Source organism: Leopardus geoffroyi, chromosome B4 (genome assembly GCF_018350155.1).
Source record: "Leopardus geoffroyi isolate Oge1 chromosome B4, O.geoffroyi_Oge1_pat1.0, whole genome shotgun sequence".
Taxonomy (NCBI): Eukaryota; Metazoa; Chordata; class Mammalia; order Carnivora; family Felidae; genus Leopardus; species Leopardus geoffroyi.
The window spans coordinates 42,093,790-42,109,697 of record NC_059341.1 but is presented as its reverse complement, the minus strand read 5'-3'; the positions used below and the strand labels follow the sequence as shown (position 1 = coordinate 42,109,697).

Here is a 15,908-nt window from a genome sequence, read left to right as displayed (position 1 = left end):
GGAGGAATCCTTTCTTGCCCAAATACTTATTTGCTGTCACTATGTAGTTCTTATTAATTTTACTGTTCAGTGAAGCAACATGCTAGGCTCTGGAGATACAGACATCGATAGTCAAGTGTTTTTGTCTCCATGGCGTCTCAAGTCTAGTGGAAGAGATATTCATGCAGACAAATAAGGTGCAATGTGGTAGTTCACACTAAGATGGATAAGGAAAAAAGTGGCACAGAAAAGGCAGTAATTAACTGGAGGGGCAAGGGGAGAATCGGAGGCTTCTAAGAGGCTCATTCTGAAAATCAAGTTCAAAGAACTGGGTCAGGTGCTTCATAGGGAAAGAGAAAAAATATGTACAAGTGTGGAGAAGCTTAAAGGATGGGCATATATGCTGTTTTGAGGGGAAGTAAAAGTTGGGTGGCAGGAGAGAAGCTGCCGGTAAGTCGGTAGAAGGAGGAGGAACAGAGTATATAGTTGTGTACTCCATGGTAAGAAGATTAATAGTCAAAGAATACTATGTGTGTGTGTGTGGGGGGGGGGGGGTGAAGTAGTCAAGCTGTTTTTCAGAAAGTTCTGTTTGATGACAGGATGTATGAGGGGTTGAAGGAAGACCACGTTATTGACCAGGGTAGCATTTCGAAATCGTTCAGATGGAAAATGATAGGGGCTTTAGTGAGAATGGAGAGAAGAGGAGAGATTTTAGAGAGATTTTTTTTTTTTAAAGCTCTGATGAGTTAGAGAAGACCACTGCCTGCCTTAGGGGAAGAAACTGGGAAGTCAGGCGATGGCAATAGGGGAGGTTTCGCCTCCTCCTATTGACTTTAATCATGGCCTTGTAAGGGAAAAGCTTGGTAGTAGAATGGATGCAAACAAGACAAGGGCATGGGTAAAGATTCAGTGTGTTTGCATTGCTGCGGAAAAGCACTGGTAAGGAGGGCGACTTTTATTACGAGCTGATCCCTAACCTAGGGCCTCTGTTGTCAGTTTCCTTGAGAGGAGAGAATTCTGTCCACCAAATTCAATACCGGGAGATGAATTCTTGTCTGAAAGCCGATGATCTGGACGTGCTGACTGCCTCAGGTCTGTGGGTTCTTTGAGGGTTCTTTGAGGGTCTGTAGCCCTGGGGTTCAGATGGGTAGCTACAATTACAGTGGAGGCATTCCACTGTGCACAGCAGTGGAAAGGAATCTCGACCATGGAATAGGAAGTTATGATGCACATAAGGAAGGGAGGCAGAAATGAACAACAGATTACTCTTGGAGAACATAAGAATTGCAACCATGCAATCTGGCTTAGAGATCTATGATTATGTCTGATGGAGGGACAGGGAACCATGTGAGAAGCATATTATGACTTGGACCTCATTTTCTTGAAACAGAAACTAATCTTCTAAAGGGTGATTTCACTCGTCACGTCTCTCATAATTTCTTGCCTTCTTACCTCCTGCTGCTTTCCTTTCTCTTACTTGCTATTTATTATATTTCCCCCTAAAAGTCTGAAAGCTTAAAATTCCTGTATCTTTATCCCATAGAAGCCATCACTATTCACAGGATTACTCTGATTTCCCATTACATGATTCTTCTTTCTCTGTCCTCCCAACTTCTGCTTAGCGACAGTGCATGAATTCTGTCTCTGGGCAGCAGAATTCTGCTGGGTTGGAAGAAATCTCTCAACACCCACTTTCTCCACAAACGCTCAACACCTTCTCAGTATTCCTTACCATCTGACAAGGGCCCACCTCACTTCTTCAATCCCAGGGACTTGGTATTTGCTGCAACTGTGTCAGGAAAACATGTACAAGGCCTGGGAAAGACTTTCTGTGCCCCTTAAATCACACTTGGTTGCCTTCCTAATTGTGGGCAATGTGTTTAGATGTTCAAAGAGCTGCTAAGGCACTTGAGGGGAGGTCTGATTTATTTCCCAGTAATTATTTTCTTCCTTTCAGAAAATCCCAATGAGTCAGATGATTTTAATGATGCTGGGCTAATTTCTGTGTCTAAATCTCTTCCTGTTTCTGGATGAAAAAGAAGACCATTCTGAGGTGCACTGAAAAGGAAAACGGGAATTATAACCCAGGGAGGTGAGTGAGGAGAATTTATTCACTGTTGTTCAAAACAGGTACATTTTTTTTTTTTGAAAGTTGAGAACTATTCTGGTATTAGGAAAAAAGAATATATATACACGTTTCCATATATATTAATATATATGTATATCCACTTTCAGAATATATAACAGCTCTTTACAGATGTGACTCATTTGTTTTATGTTTATTTATTTCTGAGACAGAGACAGAGCACGAGTGGGGGAGGGGCAGAGAGAGAGGGAGACAGAGAATCAGAAGCAGGCTCCAGGCTCTGAGCTGTCAGCCCAGAGCCTGACGCAGGGCTCGAACTCACAAACCATGAGGTCATGACCTGAGCCGAAGTCGGTCACTCAGCCGACTGAGCCACCCAGGTGCCCCGATGTGACTCTTGTCCAACTCTTAGTTGTATATTCTAAGCAATAAAAATGATAGATCATAGAGCTAAGGAGAAACTGTGTGAATTAGTATGAAAAAATCTTTTCAAGATATTATAAGGGTCATTTGGGGAAAGAGAAAAGACTTATGTCAACACTTGTATAATGTTATGTTATGGTAAAGGTAGTATAAGATGCCTGTAAGAATACAGAAAGTTTTCCTAAGAAAGTTTGAGATTCTGAGGAAGATGTGATACTCAAGGGAAATGTCAGATGATTGAAAGATAGACAACTTTAGGGCAAGGACATAGCATGTACAAAATATGGAGGCATAAAAAAGAACCACATCTTTGGGGAGCAATAAGAAGTTTTTCCTTCCAAAATATGTATTGAACAGGGGCATCTGGCTGGCTCATTCGGTAGAGCATGCAGCTCTTGATCTCAGGGTTGTTAGTTTGTGCCCCACGTTAGGTGTAGAGATTACTTAAAAATAAAAATCTTTAAAGACATATGTATCGGACGTATTTATGGTGACAAATGGTGTTCTGAGCACTGAAGACACATAACTAAAAGACACTGTTGACAAAGACACGTTCGTTTAATGCAAATCTTGCAGGCTACCTGAGAGAGGAAGTGGTGAGAATCAGAGCAGAAAGGTTGCATAGCCCCCTATAATGGGCGGCTTTGTCTGCTCCTGTTAGGGAGGCAGTGAACTTTGAAAAATGAAGCTGGGGCAAGACACAATCAGGTTTACATTTTATAATTTGCTTTTCATGCAGGAAGTGTAACAAGGGAAAAGAGTGAATAGACAAGAAATTTGTTAAGTTATACATCAAAAAGAAAAATGGTGAAATGAGATAGTGGAGATATTTTCTATCTTTAAAAAAAAACTATTTTGGGGGACTATACATTTAGAAATTATATATAGCAAAAGTATGGTTTTGTTGTGGAAATACATACAGACTGAGACACAGGATTAAAGTCGGAACTCTTAAAAGTATAAAAATGTAAAGTGTCAAATCATTTATGTACATATATACACATAGAAGCTAATAAATTATATATAGCATTAAAAGGATAAATATATATACAGTAAAACCTTGGATTGCAAGTTACTTGTTCTGCGAGTGTTGCTCAAGATAAGCAAATGTTTCTAATAAGTTTTAACTTGATAAACAAGTGATGTCTTGGAATGAGTAGTACGTGATGCCGAAAGTCACATGGTCACAGTGAGCCAATGGTTCATGAAATTCGCTTTGATCTACGAGTGCTTTGGATTACAAGCATGTTTCCAGAACGAATTATGCTTGCAAACCAAGGTGTTACTATATATACTATATATATATATACTATATATACTATATACTATATATAGTATATATAGTATACATATATACTATACTATATATACTATATACTATATATAGTATATATAGTATACATATATACTATACTATATATACTATATACTATATATAGTATATATAGTATACATATAGACAGAGAGACAGAGAGTAGATAGATAGATAGATGCATATATATATATATATATGAATATATATATATAATTCACCAGTATGTCTGGGAGGTTCCAATTACAATTAACACTGAGATATCACTTTATATAAAACAGGCCACCAAAAATTTAAAACAGCGCCAATATTGCTGGTGGGAATACAGAGAAAATTTTAGACACTGCTATTGGAAATGAGAGGTGTGGTAGCTTTTGCCGAGAGCAACCTAAAAAATGTCTCTTAATCATTTTTTAAACGCTTCACATCCTTTCATACAGAACTTCTCCCACTGAGAACTTCATCCATGCAGATAAAGCCACTAGTATGTAAGAGCTCACATACAATGATTCCTTTCCACAGCATTGTTAGTAATGGCAAAAAGCTGGAAAAAGTGAATGACAGTGACGCAGTGGCTAGAAAATTATGGTGCAGCCAGTTAAAAAAGGAAAAATCAGGGGCGCCTGGGTGGCGCAGTCGGTTAAGCGTCCGACTTCAGCCAGGTCACGATCTCGCGGTCCGTGAGTTCGAGCCCCGCGTCAGGCTCTGGGCTGACGGCTCGGAGCCTGGAGCCTGTTTCCGATTCTGTGTCTCCCTCTCTCTCTGCCCCTCCCCCGTTCATGCTCTGTCTCTCTCTGTCCCAAAAATAAATAAACGTTGAAAAAAAAATTAAAAAAAAAAAAAAAGATTACATGTATGTGTATATATGTATAGAGAAACATTAAAATCTAGTAACATTATTAGATTAAGACTACAAATGCCTTTGGATTTATAATCTTGAACATAGGAATATTATTCTGATGTAATGAATAATCATTAAACTACTTTTTCCTTAAAGCGCAATCACTGCTGAAGCACTGTTTCAGAATTACATGGGGATGCTTGTAAAAATGGTATTTTGGTATACATCATAGTTTTATGAAAAAGGCATCATTCTTGGGCACACTGAAGTTTGCAGATCACTGCATTTAAGTTTTCTGTTCAGAAAAGTAGCATGCTGTTTAATACATGTGAGTTTGTGTGTGTGTGTGTGTGTGTGTGTGTTTTGTGCACACACACGTGGCGTGTGGTAATAGAACGCATTAGATTACATTATAATGGAATTCCTTACAAGTGTGTATGAAGAGGAAAATAACAGTTTTTCCATGTATGGCTTTTGTTCAGCCTTTAAGACACCTTGATGAAGAAGACCTGAACTATTGAATAGAGCAGGAATCCCCCTCGTCCACTGAAGATTACAGTACGTTCCTGTATCTCCTCGTATCCCAAAGAAGGCTGCTGAATTTGTAAAAATTAAATTGGTGAATGTAACTATTCAAAGCTGTTTATAAGACTGTCAAAGGGATTAAATAAAAAGGAATATTGCTAATTTGAATTTGTCTTAACTTCCTGGTCTTGATTTTATGAATTTCTGAGTAGGCTTTCTGATTTTTTTAGGGGTTTGATAAATGTAACATGATGTCTTTTCATTTGAAGATGTTTTCATTTGCATATATGTTTTTTCTAGTTTGGTTTAAATAATAATTTTCTTCTTATTACCAAATCAAAACAAATTTGTTTTTCTTTAGGTTTTTTTTCAAATTTTTATTTAAATTGTAGTTAGTTAACATATAGTGTAATATTCATTTCAGAAGTAGAATTCAGTGATTCATCATTTACACATAATTCCCTCTCTCTTTTTTTCCCCCTTCCCATATGTTCATCTGTTTTATTTCCTAAATTCCACATATGAGTGGAATCATATTCTATTTGTCTTTCTCTATTGACTTATTTCACTTAGCATAATACACTCTAGTTCCATCCACATCGTTGTAAATGGCAAGATTTCATTCCTTTTGATGGCTGAGTAATATTCCATTGTCTATAGATACCACATCTTCTTTATCCATTCATCAGTCAATTGACATTTGGGCTCTCTTCATAGTTTGGCTATTGTTAATAATGCTGCTATAAACATTTGGGTGCATGTACCCCTTCAAATCAGTACTTTTGTATCATTTGGGTAAATACCTATTAGTGCAATTGCTGGGTCATAGGGTGCTTCTATTGTTAACTTTTTGAGGAACCTTTGTACTGTTTTCCAGAGTGGGTGCACCAGTTTGCATTCCCACCAGCAGTGCAAAAAGGTTCCCCTTTCTCCTCATCCTTGCCAACACCTGTTGTGGCTTGTGTTGTTAATGTTAGCCATCCTGACAGGTGTGAGGTGGTACCTCACTGTGGTTTTTGATTTGCATTTCCCTGATGATGAGTGATGTTGAGCATCTTTTTACATGTCTATTGGTAATATGTACGTCTTCTTTAGAGAAATACCTGTTCTGCCCATTTTTAATTGGATTATTTGGTTTTTGAGTGTTGAATTTGATAAGTTCTTTCTAGATTATGGATTCTAACCCTTTATCAGATATGCCATTTGCAAATATCTTCTCCCATTCCATAGGCTGCTTTTTAGTTTTGTAGATTACTTCCTTCACTGTGTGGAAGATTTTTATCTTCATGACGTGCCAATAGTTCATTTTTGCTTTTGCTTCCCTTGCCTTCAGTGATGTGTCTAATAAGAAGTTGCTGTGGCCAAGGTCAAAAGGGGTGCTGCCTGTGTTCTCCTCCAGGATTTTGATGGTTTCCTGTCTTACATTTAGGTCTTTCATCCATTTTGAATTTATTTTTGTGTATTGTGTGAGAAAGTGGTCCAGTTTTATTCTTCTGCATGTCGCTGTCCAGTTTTCCTGGTATCATTTACTGAAGAGACTGTCTTTTTTCCATTGGATATTCTTCCCTGCTTTTTTGAAGATGATTTGGCCATATAGTTGTGAGTCCCTATCTGGATTTTCTTTTCTTTTTTTTTCTTTTTTTTTTTTTTTAACCCTTCGTTCTGACAAGGCTAACTATCTGGATTTTCTATTCTGTTCCATTGATCTGTGTGTCTGTTTTTGTGCCAGTACCATACTGTCTTGATGACTACGGCTTTGTTATGTAGTTTGAAGTCCAGAATTGTGATGTCTCCAGCTTTGTTTTTCTTTTTCAGGATTGCTTTGGCTATTTGGGGTCTTTTGTGGTTCCATACAAATTTTGGGATTGTTTGTTCTAGCTCTGTGAAAAATTCTGGTGGTATTTTGATAGGTATTGCATTAAATATGTAGATTGTTTTGGGCAGTATAGACATTTTAATGATATTTGCTCTTCCAGTCCATGAGCATGGAATGTTTCCCATTTCTTCGTGTCCTCTTTAATTTGTTTCATAATATTCTTTAGTTTTTGGAGTGAAGATCTTTTCTTTCTTTGGTTAGGTTTATTCCTAGGTATATTATTGTTTTTATAAATGGGATCAATTCCTTGCTTTCTCTTTCTGCTGCTTCATTATTGGTGTATAGAAATGCAACAGATTTTGTACATTGATTTTATATCCTGCGACTTTGCTTATTTCATGTATTAGTTCTTAGCTCTTCTTTTAAGAAAGGGAAAGTTAATGATTATCGAAAGGTTAATAATACATTGTTATCTCTACAAGACATGAATCTTATTGGTTCCTAATTGATTCCCAATATGTAATTCTGGTCCCCAATAAAATAAAATAAAATATGCAACACCCGGTAAAGGTACAGACTGAATGGTTCACTTCCTTGTTCCTTAAGACACTGTAACTAAAACTGAAATGAATATACAAATTATGTCTTTTCTATATAAGTGTAAGTTATCATAAGGAAAATTTATATTTTACCAAAAATCACGTATCCATATTACATATTAACATAGAAGATAAGTCTAAAGAAAGATTTATAACAGCTCAACACTAAGCTTAGAGTCTGTTGTTAAATATTCCAGTGTTAGTTGCAAATAGATTTTTAACCCTTTCTCAGTATTCTGGTATTGAGTACACTCTGTTCTAGCATTTAGGGCTTCAAAGCCACTATCTTGTAGAATCATGAAATTTGGGTCACTTCCTATTGTTTTCATTCCTCTTGTCAATTTCAAACATATATTTGACATAAATTAATTAAATCATTTAATCATTTAATCTTTTAATAAACAATATTTACTAAGTATCTACTTTTGGGCAGGCATTGCACATTAAATACCCAATTATATGTCATGTACTGTTGCCCCATTACTGTATATGTGAATAAAAGAAATTTATATATATATATATATACACACACACACATATATAAATGTATATATCTATGTCAAATTATAGTATACACTTGTAGGAGCTCCACCTATGTAATAATTAACGTAAATATTTATGTACATATTTTATTTTTTTTTTAATTTTTTTTTCAACGTTTATTTATTTTTGGGACAGAGAGAGACAGAGCATGAACGGGGGAGGGGCAGAGAGAGAGGGAGACACAGAATCGGAAACAGGCTCCAGGCTCCGAGCCATCAGCCCAGAGCCTGATGCGGGGCTCGAACTCACGGACCGCGAGATCGTGACCTGGCTGAAGTCGGACGCTTAACCGACTGCGCCACCCAGGCGCCCCTACATATTTTAGAATAATATATAATACGAAAAGAGTTTCTTCCTATATTTAGATTTATTTTACCAAAATTATGTATGAGACATCAGTTGTTAAAACACCTCCTTAGGGGCACTCGGGTGGCTCAGTCAATTAAGTGTCTGACTTCGGCTCAGGTCATAATCTCACAGTTTGTGAGTTCGAGCCCCACGTCGAGCTCTGTGCTGACAGCTCAGAGCCTGGAGCCTGCTTCTGATTCTGTGCCTCCCTCTCTCTCTGCCCCTCCCCCACTCACATTCTGTCTCTCTCTCAAAAATAAGTAAACATTAAAAAAAAATTAAAACAAAACACCTCCTTATTAATACACTAGTAGGAGGTAAATGAAAATTGAGATTGTACTTTTAGAGTTATTGCAATTGTTTGAGAGAGTATTAATAGTAATGTGTCCTGCCCCTTTTGTTGCTCAACATGTCCCTGGATGGTGAAATGCTACTCCATGTAAGAGTAGTTAACACGTGGTACTTACTATGCACCAGGGACTGCCTTAAATGTTTTACATTAGTTAACAACTTAATCCTCACAATAATCTGACAAGTTACATACTTTTTAATACACATTTTAGATTTGGGAAAACTGACGGACAGAGCAGTTAAATGACTTGCCTAAAGATATGCAACTAATAAGTGACAGGGCTGAAATTTGAGGCCGAGTACTTTGGTTCTTGAGGCCATGCCATGCTTTTAACCATCATATGATATATACTGACTTTCAAAGTGAAATTTTGCTTATATGGAGTGAAGACATTTCCAACTTTCATAGTCTTATACCCACTTACACATAATTTGTGATACTATTTGTAGAGAACCTAGATACTTTGATGAAACAGGGCAAGAATAGAGTCTGGTCACCTCAACAGAAAAGAGGACCAAATATATATTACCAAAAGTTTTGCCTATGTCTCTCTGCTCCAAGTCTAACTTTCTTGAGAGTCTCAAATGTTCTCATCTTTCATGTCTATATTACTCGGCCACTTAAATCACCTTAAAAAAATAATAATCTTTAAATTTTAAAAGCAGCAAGAGGAAAGAAAGAAGTTATATACAAAGGAAATCCCACAAGGCTACCAGCTGATTTTTCGGCACAAAGTTTGCAGGCCAGAACGTAGTGGCATGATATGTTCAAAGAGAGGAAAAAAAAAAAAACCTGCAGCCAAGAATACTCTATTCAGAAAGGCTATCATTCAGAACGGAAGGAGAAATAAAGTTTCCCAGACAAACAAAAGCTAAAAGAGTTCATCACCACTAAACTAGCCCCACAAGAAATGTTAAAGGACACTCTTTCAGCGGAAAAGAAAGACCACAAGTAGGAAAAAGTAGTAAAGTTAAGTATATCTGTAAAAATCAGTCGAGAGACTCACAAAATAAAATGATGTGAAGTATGACAAAATATACCTAAAACATGGTGGGGAGAGAAGTAGAGAGAGAATAAATTCAAACTTAAGCGACCATCAACTTAACATAGACTGCTATATGCATACGATGTTATATACAAACTGAGTCGTAACCACAAATCAAAAACCACTAACAGATATGCAAAAAATAAAGAGAAAGGAATCTGAGTATATCACTAAAGAAAGCCAGCAAACCATGATAGAAGAGGGCAAGAGGAGAAAGAAACAGAGAAGAACTACAAAAACAACCACAAAACAAGTAACCAATGGCAATAAGTACATACATACCTATCAATAATTACTTTGAATGTAGATGGGACTAAATGCTCCAATCAAAAGGCATAGGGTGACCGAATGATTTAAAAAAAAAACAAGCCACATCCATATGGTGCCTACAAGAGAGTCATTTCAGACCTAGTGACACGTGCTGATTGCAAGTGAAAGGGTAGACAAGCATTTATCATGCAAATAAAAGTGAAAAGAAAGCTGAGGCGGCAATACTTATATTGTACAAAATAGACTTTAAAACAGACTATAGGGGCGCCTGGGTGGCGCAGTCGGTTAAGCGTCCGACTTCAGCCAGGTCACGATCTCGCGGTCCGTGAGTTGGAGCCCCGCGTCGGGCTCTGGGCTGATGGCTCAGAGCCTGGAGCCTGTTTCCGATTCTGTGTCTCCCTCTCTCTCTGCCCCTCCCCCGTTCATGCTCTGTCTCTCTCTGTCCCAAAAATAAAAAAATAAACGTTAAAAAAAAAAAAAAAACAGACTATAACATGAGAGAAAGAGGAACACTCTATAATCACAAATGGACAGTCCAACAAGAAGATATAGCAATTGTAAGTATTTATGCACCTGACATGAAAGCAATCAAATACATAAAGCAGCTAATAGCGAACATAAAGGAAATAATCGATAGTAATACAATAACAGTAGGGGATTTTAACACCCCACTTACATCACTGAACAGATCATCTAAACAGAAAATCAACAAGGAAACAATGACTTTGACATTGGGTCAAGATGGATTTAACAGACATATTCAGAACAACCCATCCCCCAAACAGTAGAATACACGTTCTTTTCAAGTGCACATGGAACATTATCCAGAATAGATCACATATCAGTCCACAAAAAACAAGTCTCAGCAAATTAAAAAAGATTGAAGTCATACCATGCATCTTTTTTGACCACAATGCCATAAAACTAGAAATCAACCGCAAGAAAAAATCTGGAAAGACCACAAACACATGGAGGTCAAATAACATGCTACTACACAACAAACGGGTAAGCCAAGAAATCAAAGGGGAAATAAAAAATACATGGAAACAGATAAAAATGAAAACAAAGTAGTTAAAAATCTTTGGGAAGCAGCAGGAAGAAAATAATAAAGCACAGAGCAGAAAGAAATGAAACAGAAACTAAAAAAAACAAAAAAACAATAGAACAGATCAATGAAAACAGGAGCTAGTTCTTTGAAAAGATCAACGAAATTGATTAAACCTTTTGCCAGACTCATCATCAAAAAATACACCCAAAAACAGAGAGGACTCAAATTAAATCAGAGCTGAAAACAAACAAACAAACAAAAAACAATGCCACAGAAATATAAAAGATAATAAGAGAACATTATGAAAAAATATATGACAACAAACTGGACAATTTAGAAATGAATCAATTTCTAGAAACATATAACCTCCCAAAACTGAATCAAGAAGAAACAGAAAATTTGAACAGACCAACTACCAGCAATGAAGTTGAATCAGCAATCAAAAAACTCCCAAGAAACAAAAATCCAAGGCCAGATGGCTTCATAAGTGAATTCTACCAAACATTTAAAGAGTTAATACCTATTCTTCTCAAATTCTTCCAAAACATAGAAGATAAAGGAATATTTCCAAATTCATCCTTCGAGGCCAGCGTTATCCTGACACCAAAACCAGATAAAGAAAACACACACACACACACACACACACACACACACACACACGCATGCACAAGAGAACTGTGGGCCAATATCTCTGATGAACATAGATGCAAAAATCCTCAACAAAATATTAGCAAGCCAAATCTAACAACACGTTAAAAGAATAATTTGTCACAATCGAGTGGGACTTTTTTTATGGGATGCAAGCATGGTTCAATATTTACAAATCAACGTGATACATCACACCAATAAGAGAAAGAATAAAAATCAGATAATCATCTCAATAGATACAGAAAAAAACATTTGACAAAGAAAAATATCCATTCATGATTAAAAAAACCCTCAACAAAGTAGGTTTATAGAGAATATATATCAACATAATAAAATGTTATTTTTCATGATAATATATGTAAACCCACAGCTAACATCATACACAATGGTGAAAAACTGAGAGCTTTTCTCTCTCTTTTTTTTTTTTTTTAATTTTTTTTTTTCAACGTTTATTTATTTTTGGGACAGAGAGAGACAGAACATGAACGGGGGAGGGTCAGAGAGAGAGGGAGACACAGAATCAGAAACAGGCTCCAGGCTCTGAGCCATCAGCCCAGAGCCCGACGCGGGGCTCGAACTCACGGACCGCGAGATCGTGACCTGGCTGAAGTCGGATGCTTAACCGACTGCGCCACCCAGGCGCCCCTGAGAGCTTTTCTCTTAAGATCAGGAACAAGACAAGGACGTACACCCTCGCCATTTTTTATTCAACATAGTACTGGAAGTCCTAGCCACAGCATCATATAAGGAAAAGAAACAAAAGTCATCCAAATTGGTGAGGAAGGAATAAAACTTTCACTATCTGCAGATAATATGATACTATACACAGAAAACCCTAAAGACTCTACAAAAAAAGATACTAGAACTGATACATGAATTCATCAAGGTTGCAGGATACAAAATCATACAGAAATCTGTTGTGTTCTACACACTAATAATAAAGTAGCAGAAAGAGAAATTAAGAAACGATCCCATTTACAATTACACCAATAATAATTACACCAATAATAAAGGGGCACCTGGGTGCCTCAGTCGGTTAAGCATCCAACTCTTTATCTTGGCTCAGGTCACAATCTCACAGTTCATGAAATCAAGCCCTGTGTTGAGCTCTGCACTGTGCAGCGCAAAGTCTGTGTGGGATTCTCTCTCCCTCTCCCTCTGTCCCTTCCCACCATTCACTCACACTCTCTAAGTAAATAAAGAAATAAACTTAAAAAAAAAAATAATAAAATACCTAGGAATAAACTAAGGAAGTGGAAGACCTGTACTCTGAAAACTGTAAGACATTGATGAAGGAAGTTGAAGATGATACAAAGAAATGGAATCCTCATGGATTGGAGGAACAAATATTGCTCAGGTGTCCATACTACCTACAGCAATCCATACGTTCAAGGCAATCCCTATCAAAATACCACAGGTGTTTTTTATAGAGCTAGAACAAATAATCTTAAAATTTGTATGGGACCACAAAAGACCCCAAATAGCCAAAGCAATCTTTAAAAGAAGAACTAAACTGGAAGTATCACAATCCCAGATTTCAGGATATACTACAAAGCTATAGTAATCCAAACAGTATGATCCCAGCACACACAAAAAAGAGACCTACAGATCAATGGAACAGAATAGAGAGTCCAGAAATAAACCCACAATTATTTGGTCAATCGATCTTTGCCAAAGGAGGCAAGAAGATTCAATGAGAAAAGTGTAGTCTCTTCAACAAATGGAATTGGGAAAACTGGAAGGCTACATGCAAAAGGATGGAACTGGACTACTATCTTACACCATGCAGAAAAATAAATCCAAACCGGACTAAAGACCTACCACGTGATATCTGAAGCCATAAAAATCCTGGAAGAGAACACAGGCAGTAATTTCTTTGACTTGGCTGTAACATTTTTCTAGATATGTCTCCTGAGGCAAGGGAAACAAAAGCAAAAATGTACTATTGGGATTACATTAAAATAAAAAGTTTCTACAAAGCAAAGGAAATAATCAAGAAAACTAAAAGGCAACCTACTGAATGGGAGTATATTTGCAAATGACATATCTGATAAGGGTTAGTGTCCAAAACATTTATTTTAGTAATGTTTATTTATTTATTTGAGAGAGAAAGAGAGAGAGAGTGCAAGTGCGAGAGGAGCAGAGAGAGAGGGAGAGAAAGAATCCCAAGCAGGCTCCGCACTGTCAGCACAGAGCCCAAGGTGAGTTTCAATCTCACAAACCATGAGATCATGACCTGAGCCAAATCAAGAGTTGGAAGTTTAACTGACTGAGCTACCCAGGTGCCCCAGTATCTAAAATATTTAAAGTACTTATACAACTCAACACACACACACACACAGACCCAAATAATCCAATTAAAAATGGGCAAAAGACATGAACAGACATTTTTCCAAAGAAAACATCCAGATGGCCAACAGACACATGAAAAGATGCTCAACATCACTAATTATCAGAGAAATTAAAACCAAAACCACAAGGAGATATCACCTCACACCTGTCAGAATGGCTAAAATCAAAAACACAAGACACAACTAGTGTTGGCAAGGATGTGGAGCAAAAGAAACCCTCGTGAACTGTTGGTGGCAGTGCAAGCTGTTGCAGCCACTATGGAAGACAATATGGAGGTTCCTCAAAAAATTAAAAATAGAATTACTATATGATTCAGCAATTCCACTACTGGGTATTTACCCAAAGAATAGGGAAACATAAATTCAAAAAGATGCACGCACCCTTATGTTTATTGCAGGACTATATACTATAGGCAAACTAAGGAAGCAGCCCAAGTGTCTATCGATAGATAAATGGATAAAGAAGAGCTCTCTCTCTCTCTCTCTCTCTCTCTCTGTCTCTTCCTGACACACACACACACACACACACACACACACACACACACAGAGTGGAATATTAGTCATAAAAAATGAAATCTTGCCACTTGCAACCACATGGATGGATCTAGAAGTTATAATGATGAATGAAATAAGTTATTTAGAGAAAGAAAAGTACCACACGATTTCACTCATATGTGGAATTTATGAAACAAAAAAAGTGAGCAAAGAAAAAAAGAGTCAAACCAAAAAACAGACTCTTAACTATAGAGAACAAAATGGTGGTTAGCAGAGGGAAGATGAGGCAAGGGATAGGTGAGGTAGGTGAAGGGGGATGAAGAGTACATTTATCATGTGGGCACTAAGGAATGTATAGAATTGTTGAATTACTCTGTTATACTCCTGAAAGTAATATAACATTGTATATTAACTATACCGGTATTTAGAAAATAAGAAGTGAGTCGCCTTATTCATCCTGAAATAGCAAGGGGATACATGATATATACATGTCATTGCAGGGGATGTAACCCTTGATTATTTGGCTGAGGTGGTGTTTATTGGATTTCTCCACTCTAGTTATTAGTCTCCCTTTCCCCTGGTTTATTCTTTGGAATTAACTTGGTGGTAATTAATGATGGTAATTATTTCTATCAAGTTTTGTTTGAGGAATTTTAAAACTTTCTCCTTTAGTTTTGAAACATATTTTCACTGTGCCCTGTCGTTCTGGGTTGATAGGTTAGTTTCTTTCATTCAGATCTTAATAGATGTCATTTTCACTGTCTTTATGAAAGCATCATCTTGATAAGAAGTCTACTGTAATGATTTCTCATTCCTCTCTATGTCATGTGACTTTTTTCCTCTGGTTGACTTCAACTTTCTCATCCTCTCTCTCTCCTTTCTCAATTGAACATAGTACACTCTGTGTGTGTGTACCTCTCATCTCGTTTGGTGTTCTTTAAGTATGTTGGACCTGTGGTTTGGTGTCTATCATTAATTCTTGACGGTCATTTCTTCTGCCCATTTCATCACCATTTTCCTCCTGGCATTCCAATTACAAGTATGTGGCACTGTTACGTATTGTTCCACAGCTCTCGTATGTCCTGTTCTGTCTTTGTTCAGTCTTTGTTGTAGATGCTTCCTCAGATTCTTCCCAATTATGTTCTTCAAGTAACCATGACTTGTGTAATCTCCTTCTCTTGTGTGTGGGCTGGGCCTCATGACTTACTTCTAGTGAATAAAATACAG

General features: G+C 37.1%; 1 protein-coding gene across 1 annotated transcript in view; it reads left to right on the top strand.

Moving 5' to 3' along the window:
- CD163 (CD163 molecule) overlaps positions 1–5,334 on the top strand; it is a 31,287-nt gene extending 25,953 nt beyond the window's left edge. The window contains 4 exon segments of the mRNA XM_045463190.1: positions 976–1,071; positions 1,937–2,008; positions 2,011–2,071; positions 5,124–5,334. Coding sequence (XP_045319146.1) covers positions 976–1,071; positions 1,937–2,008; positions 2,011–2,071; positions 5,124–5,130 — 236 coding nt within the window. The 3' untranslated portion in view covers positions 5,131–5,334.
- The last annotated feature ends 10,574 nt before the right edge of the window (positions 5,335–15,908 follow it).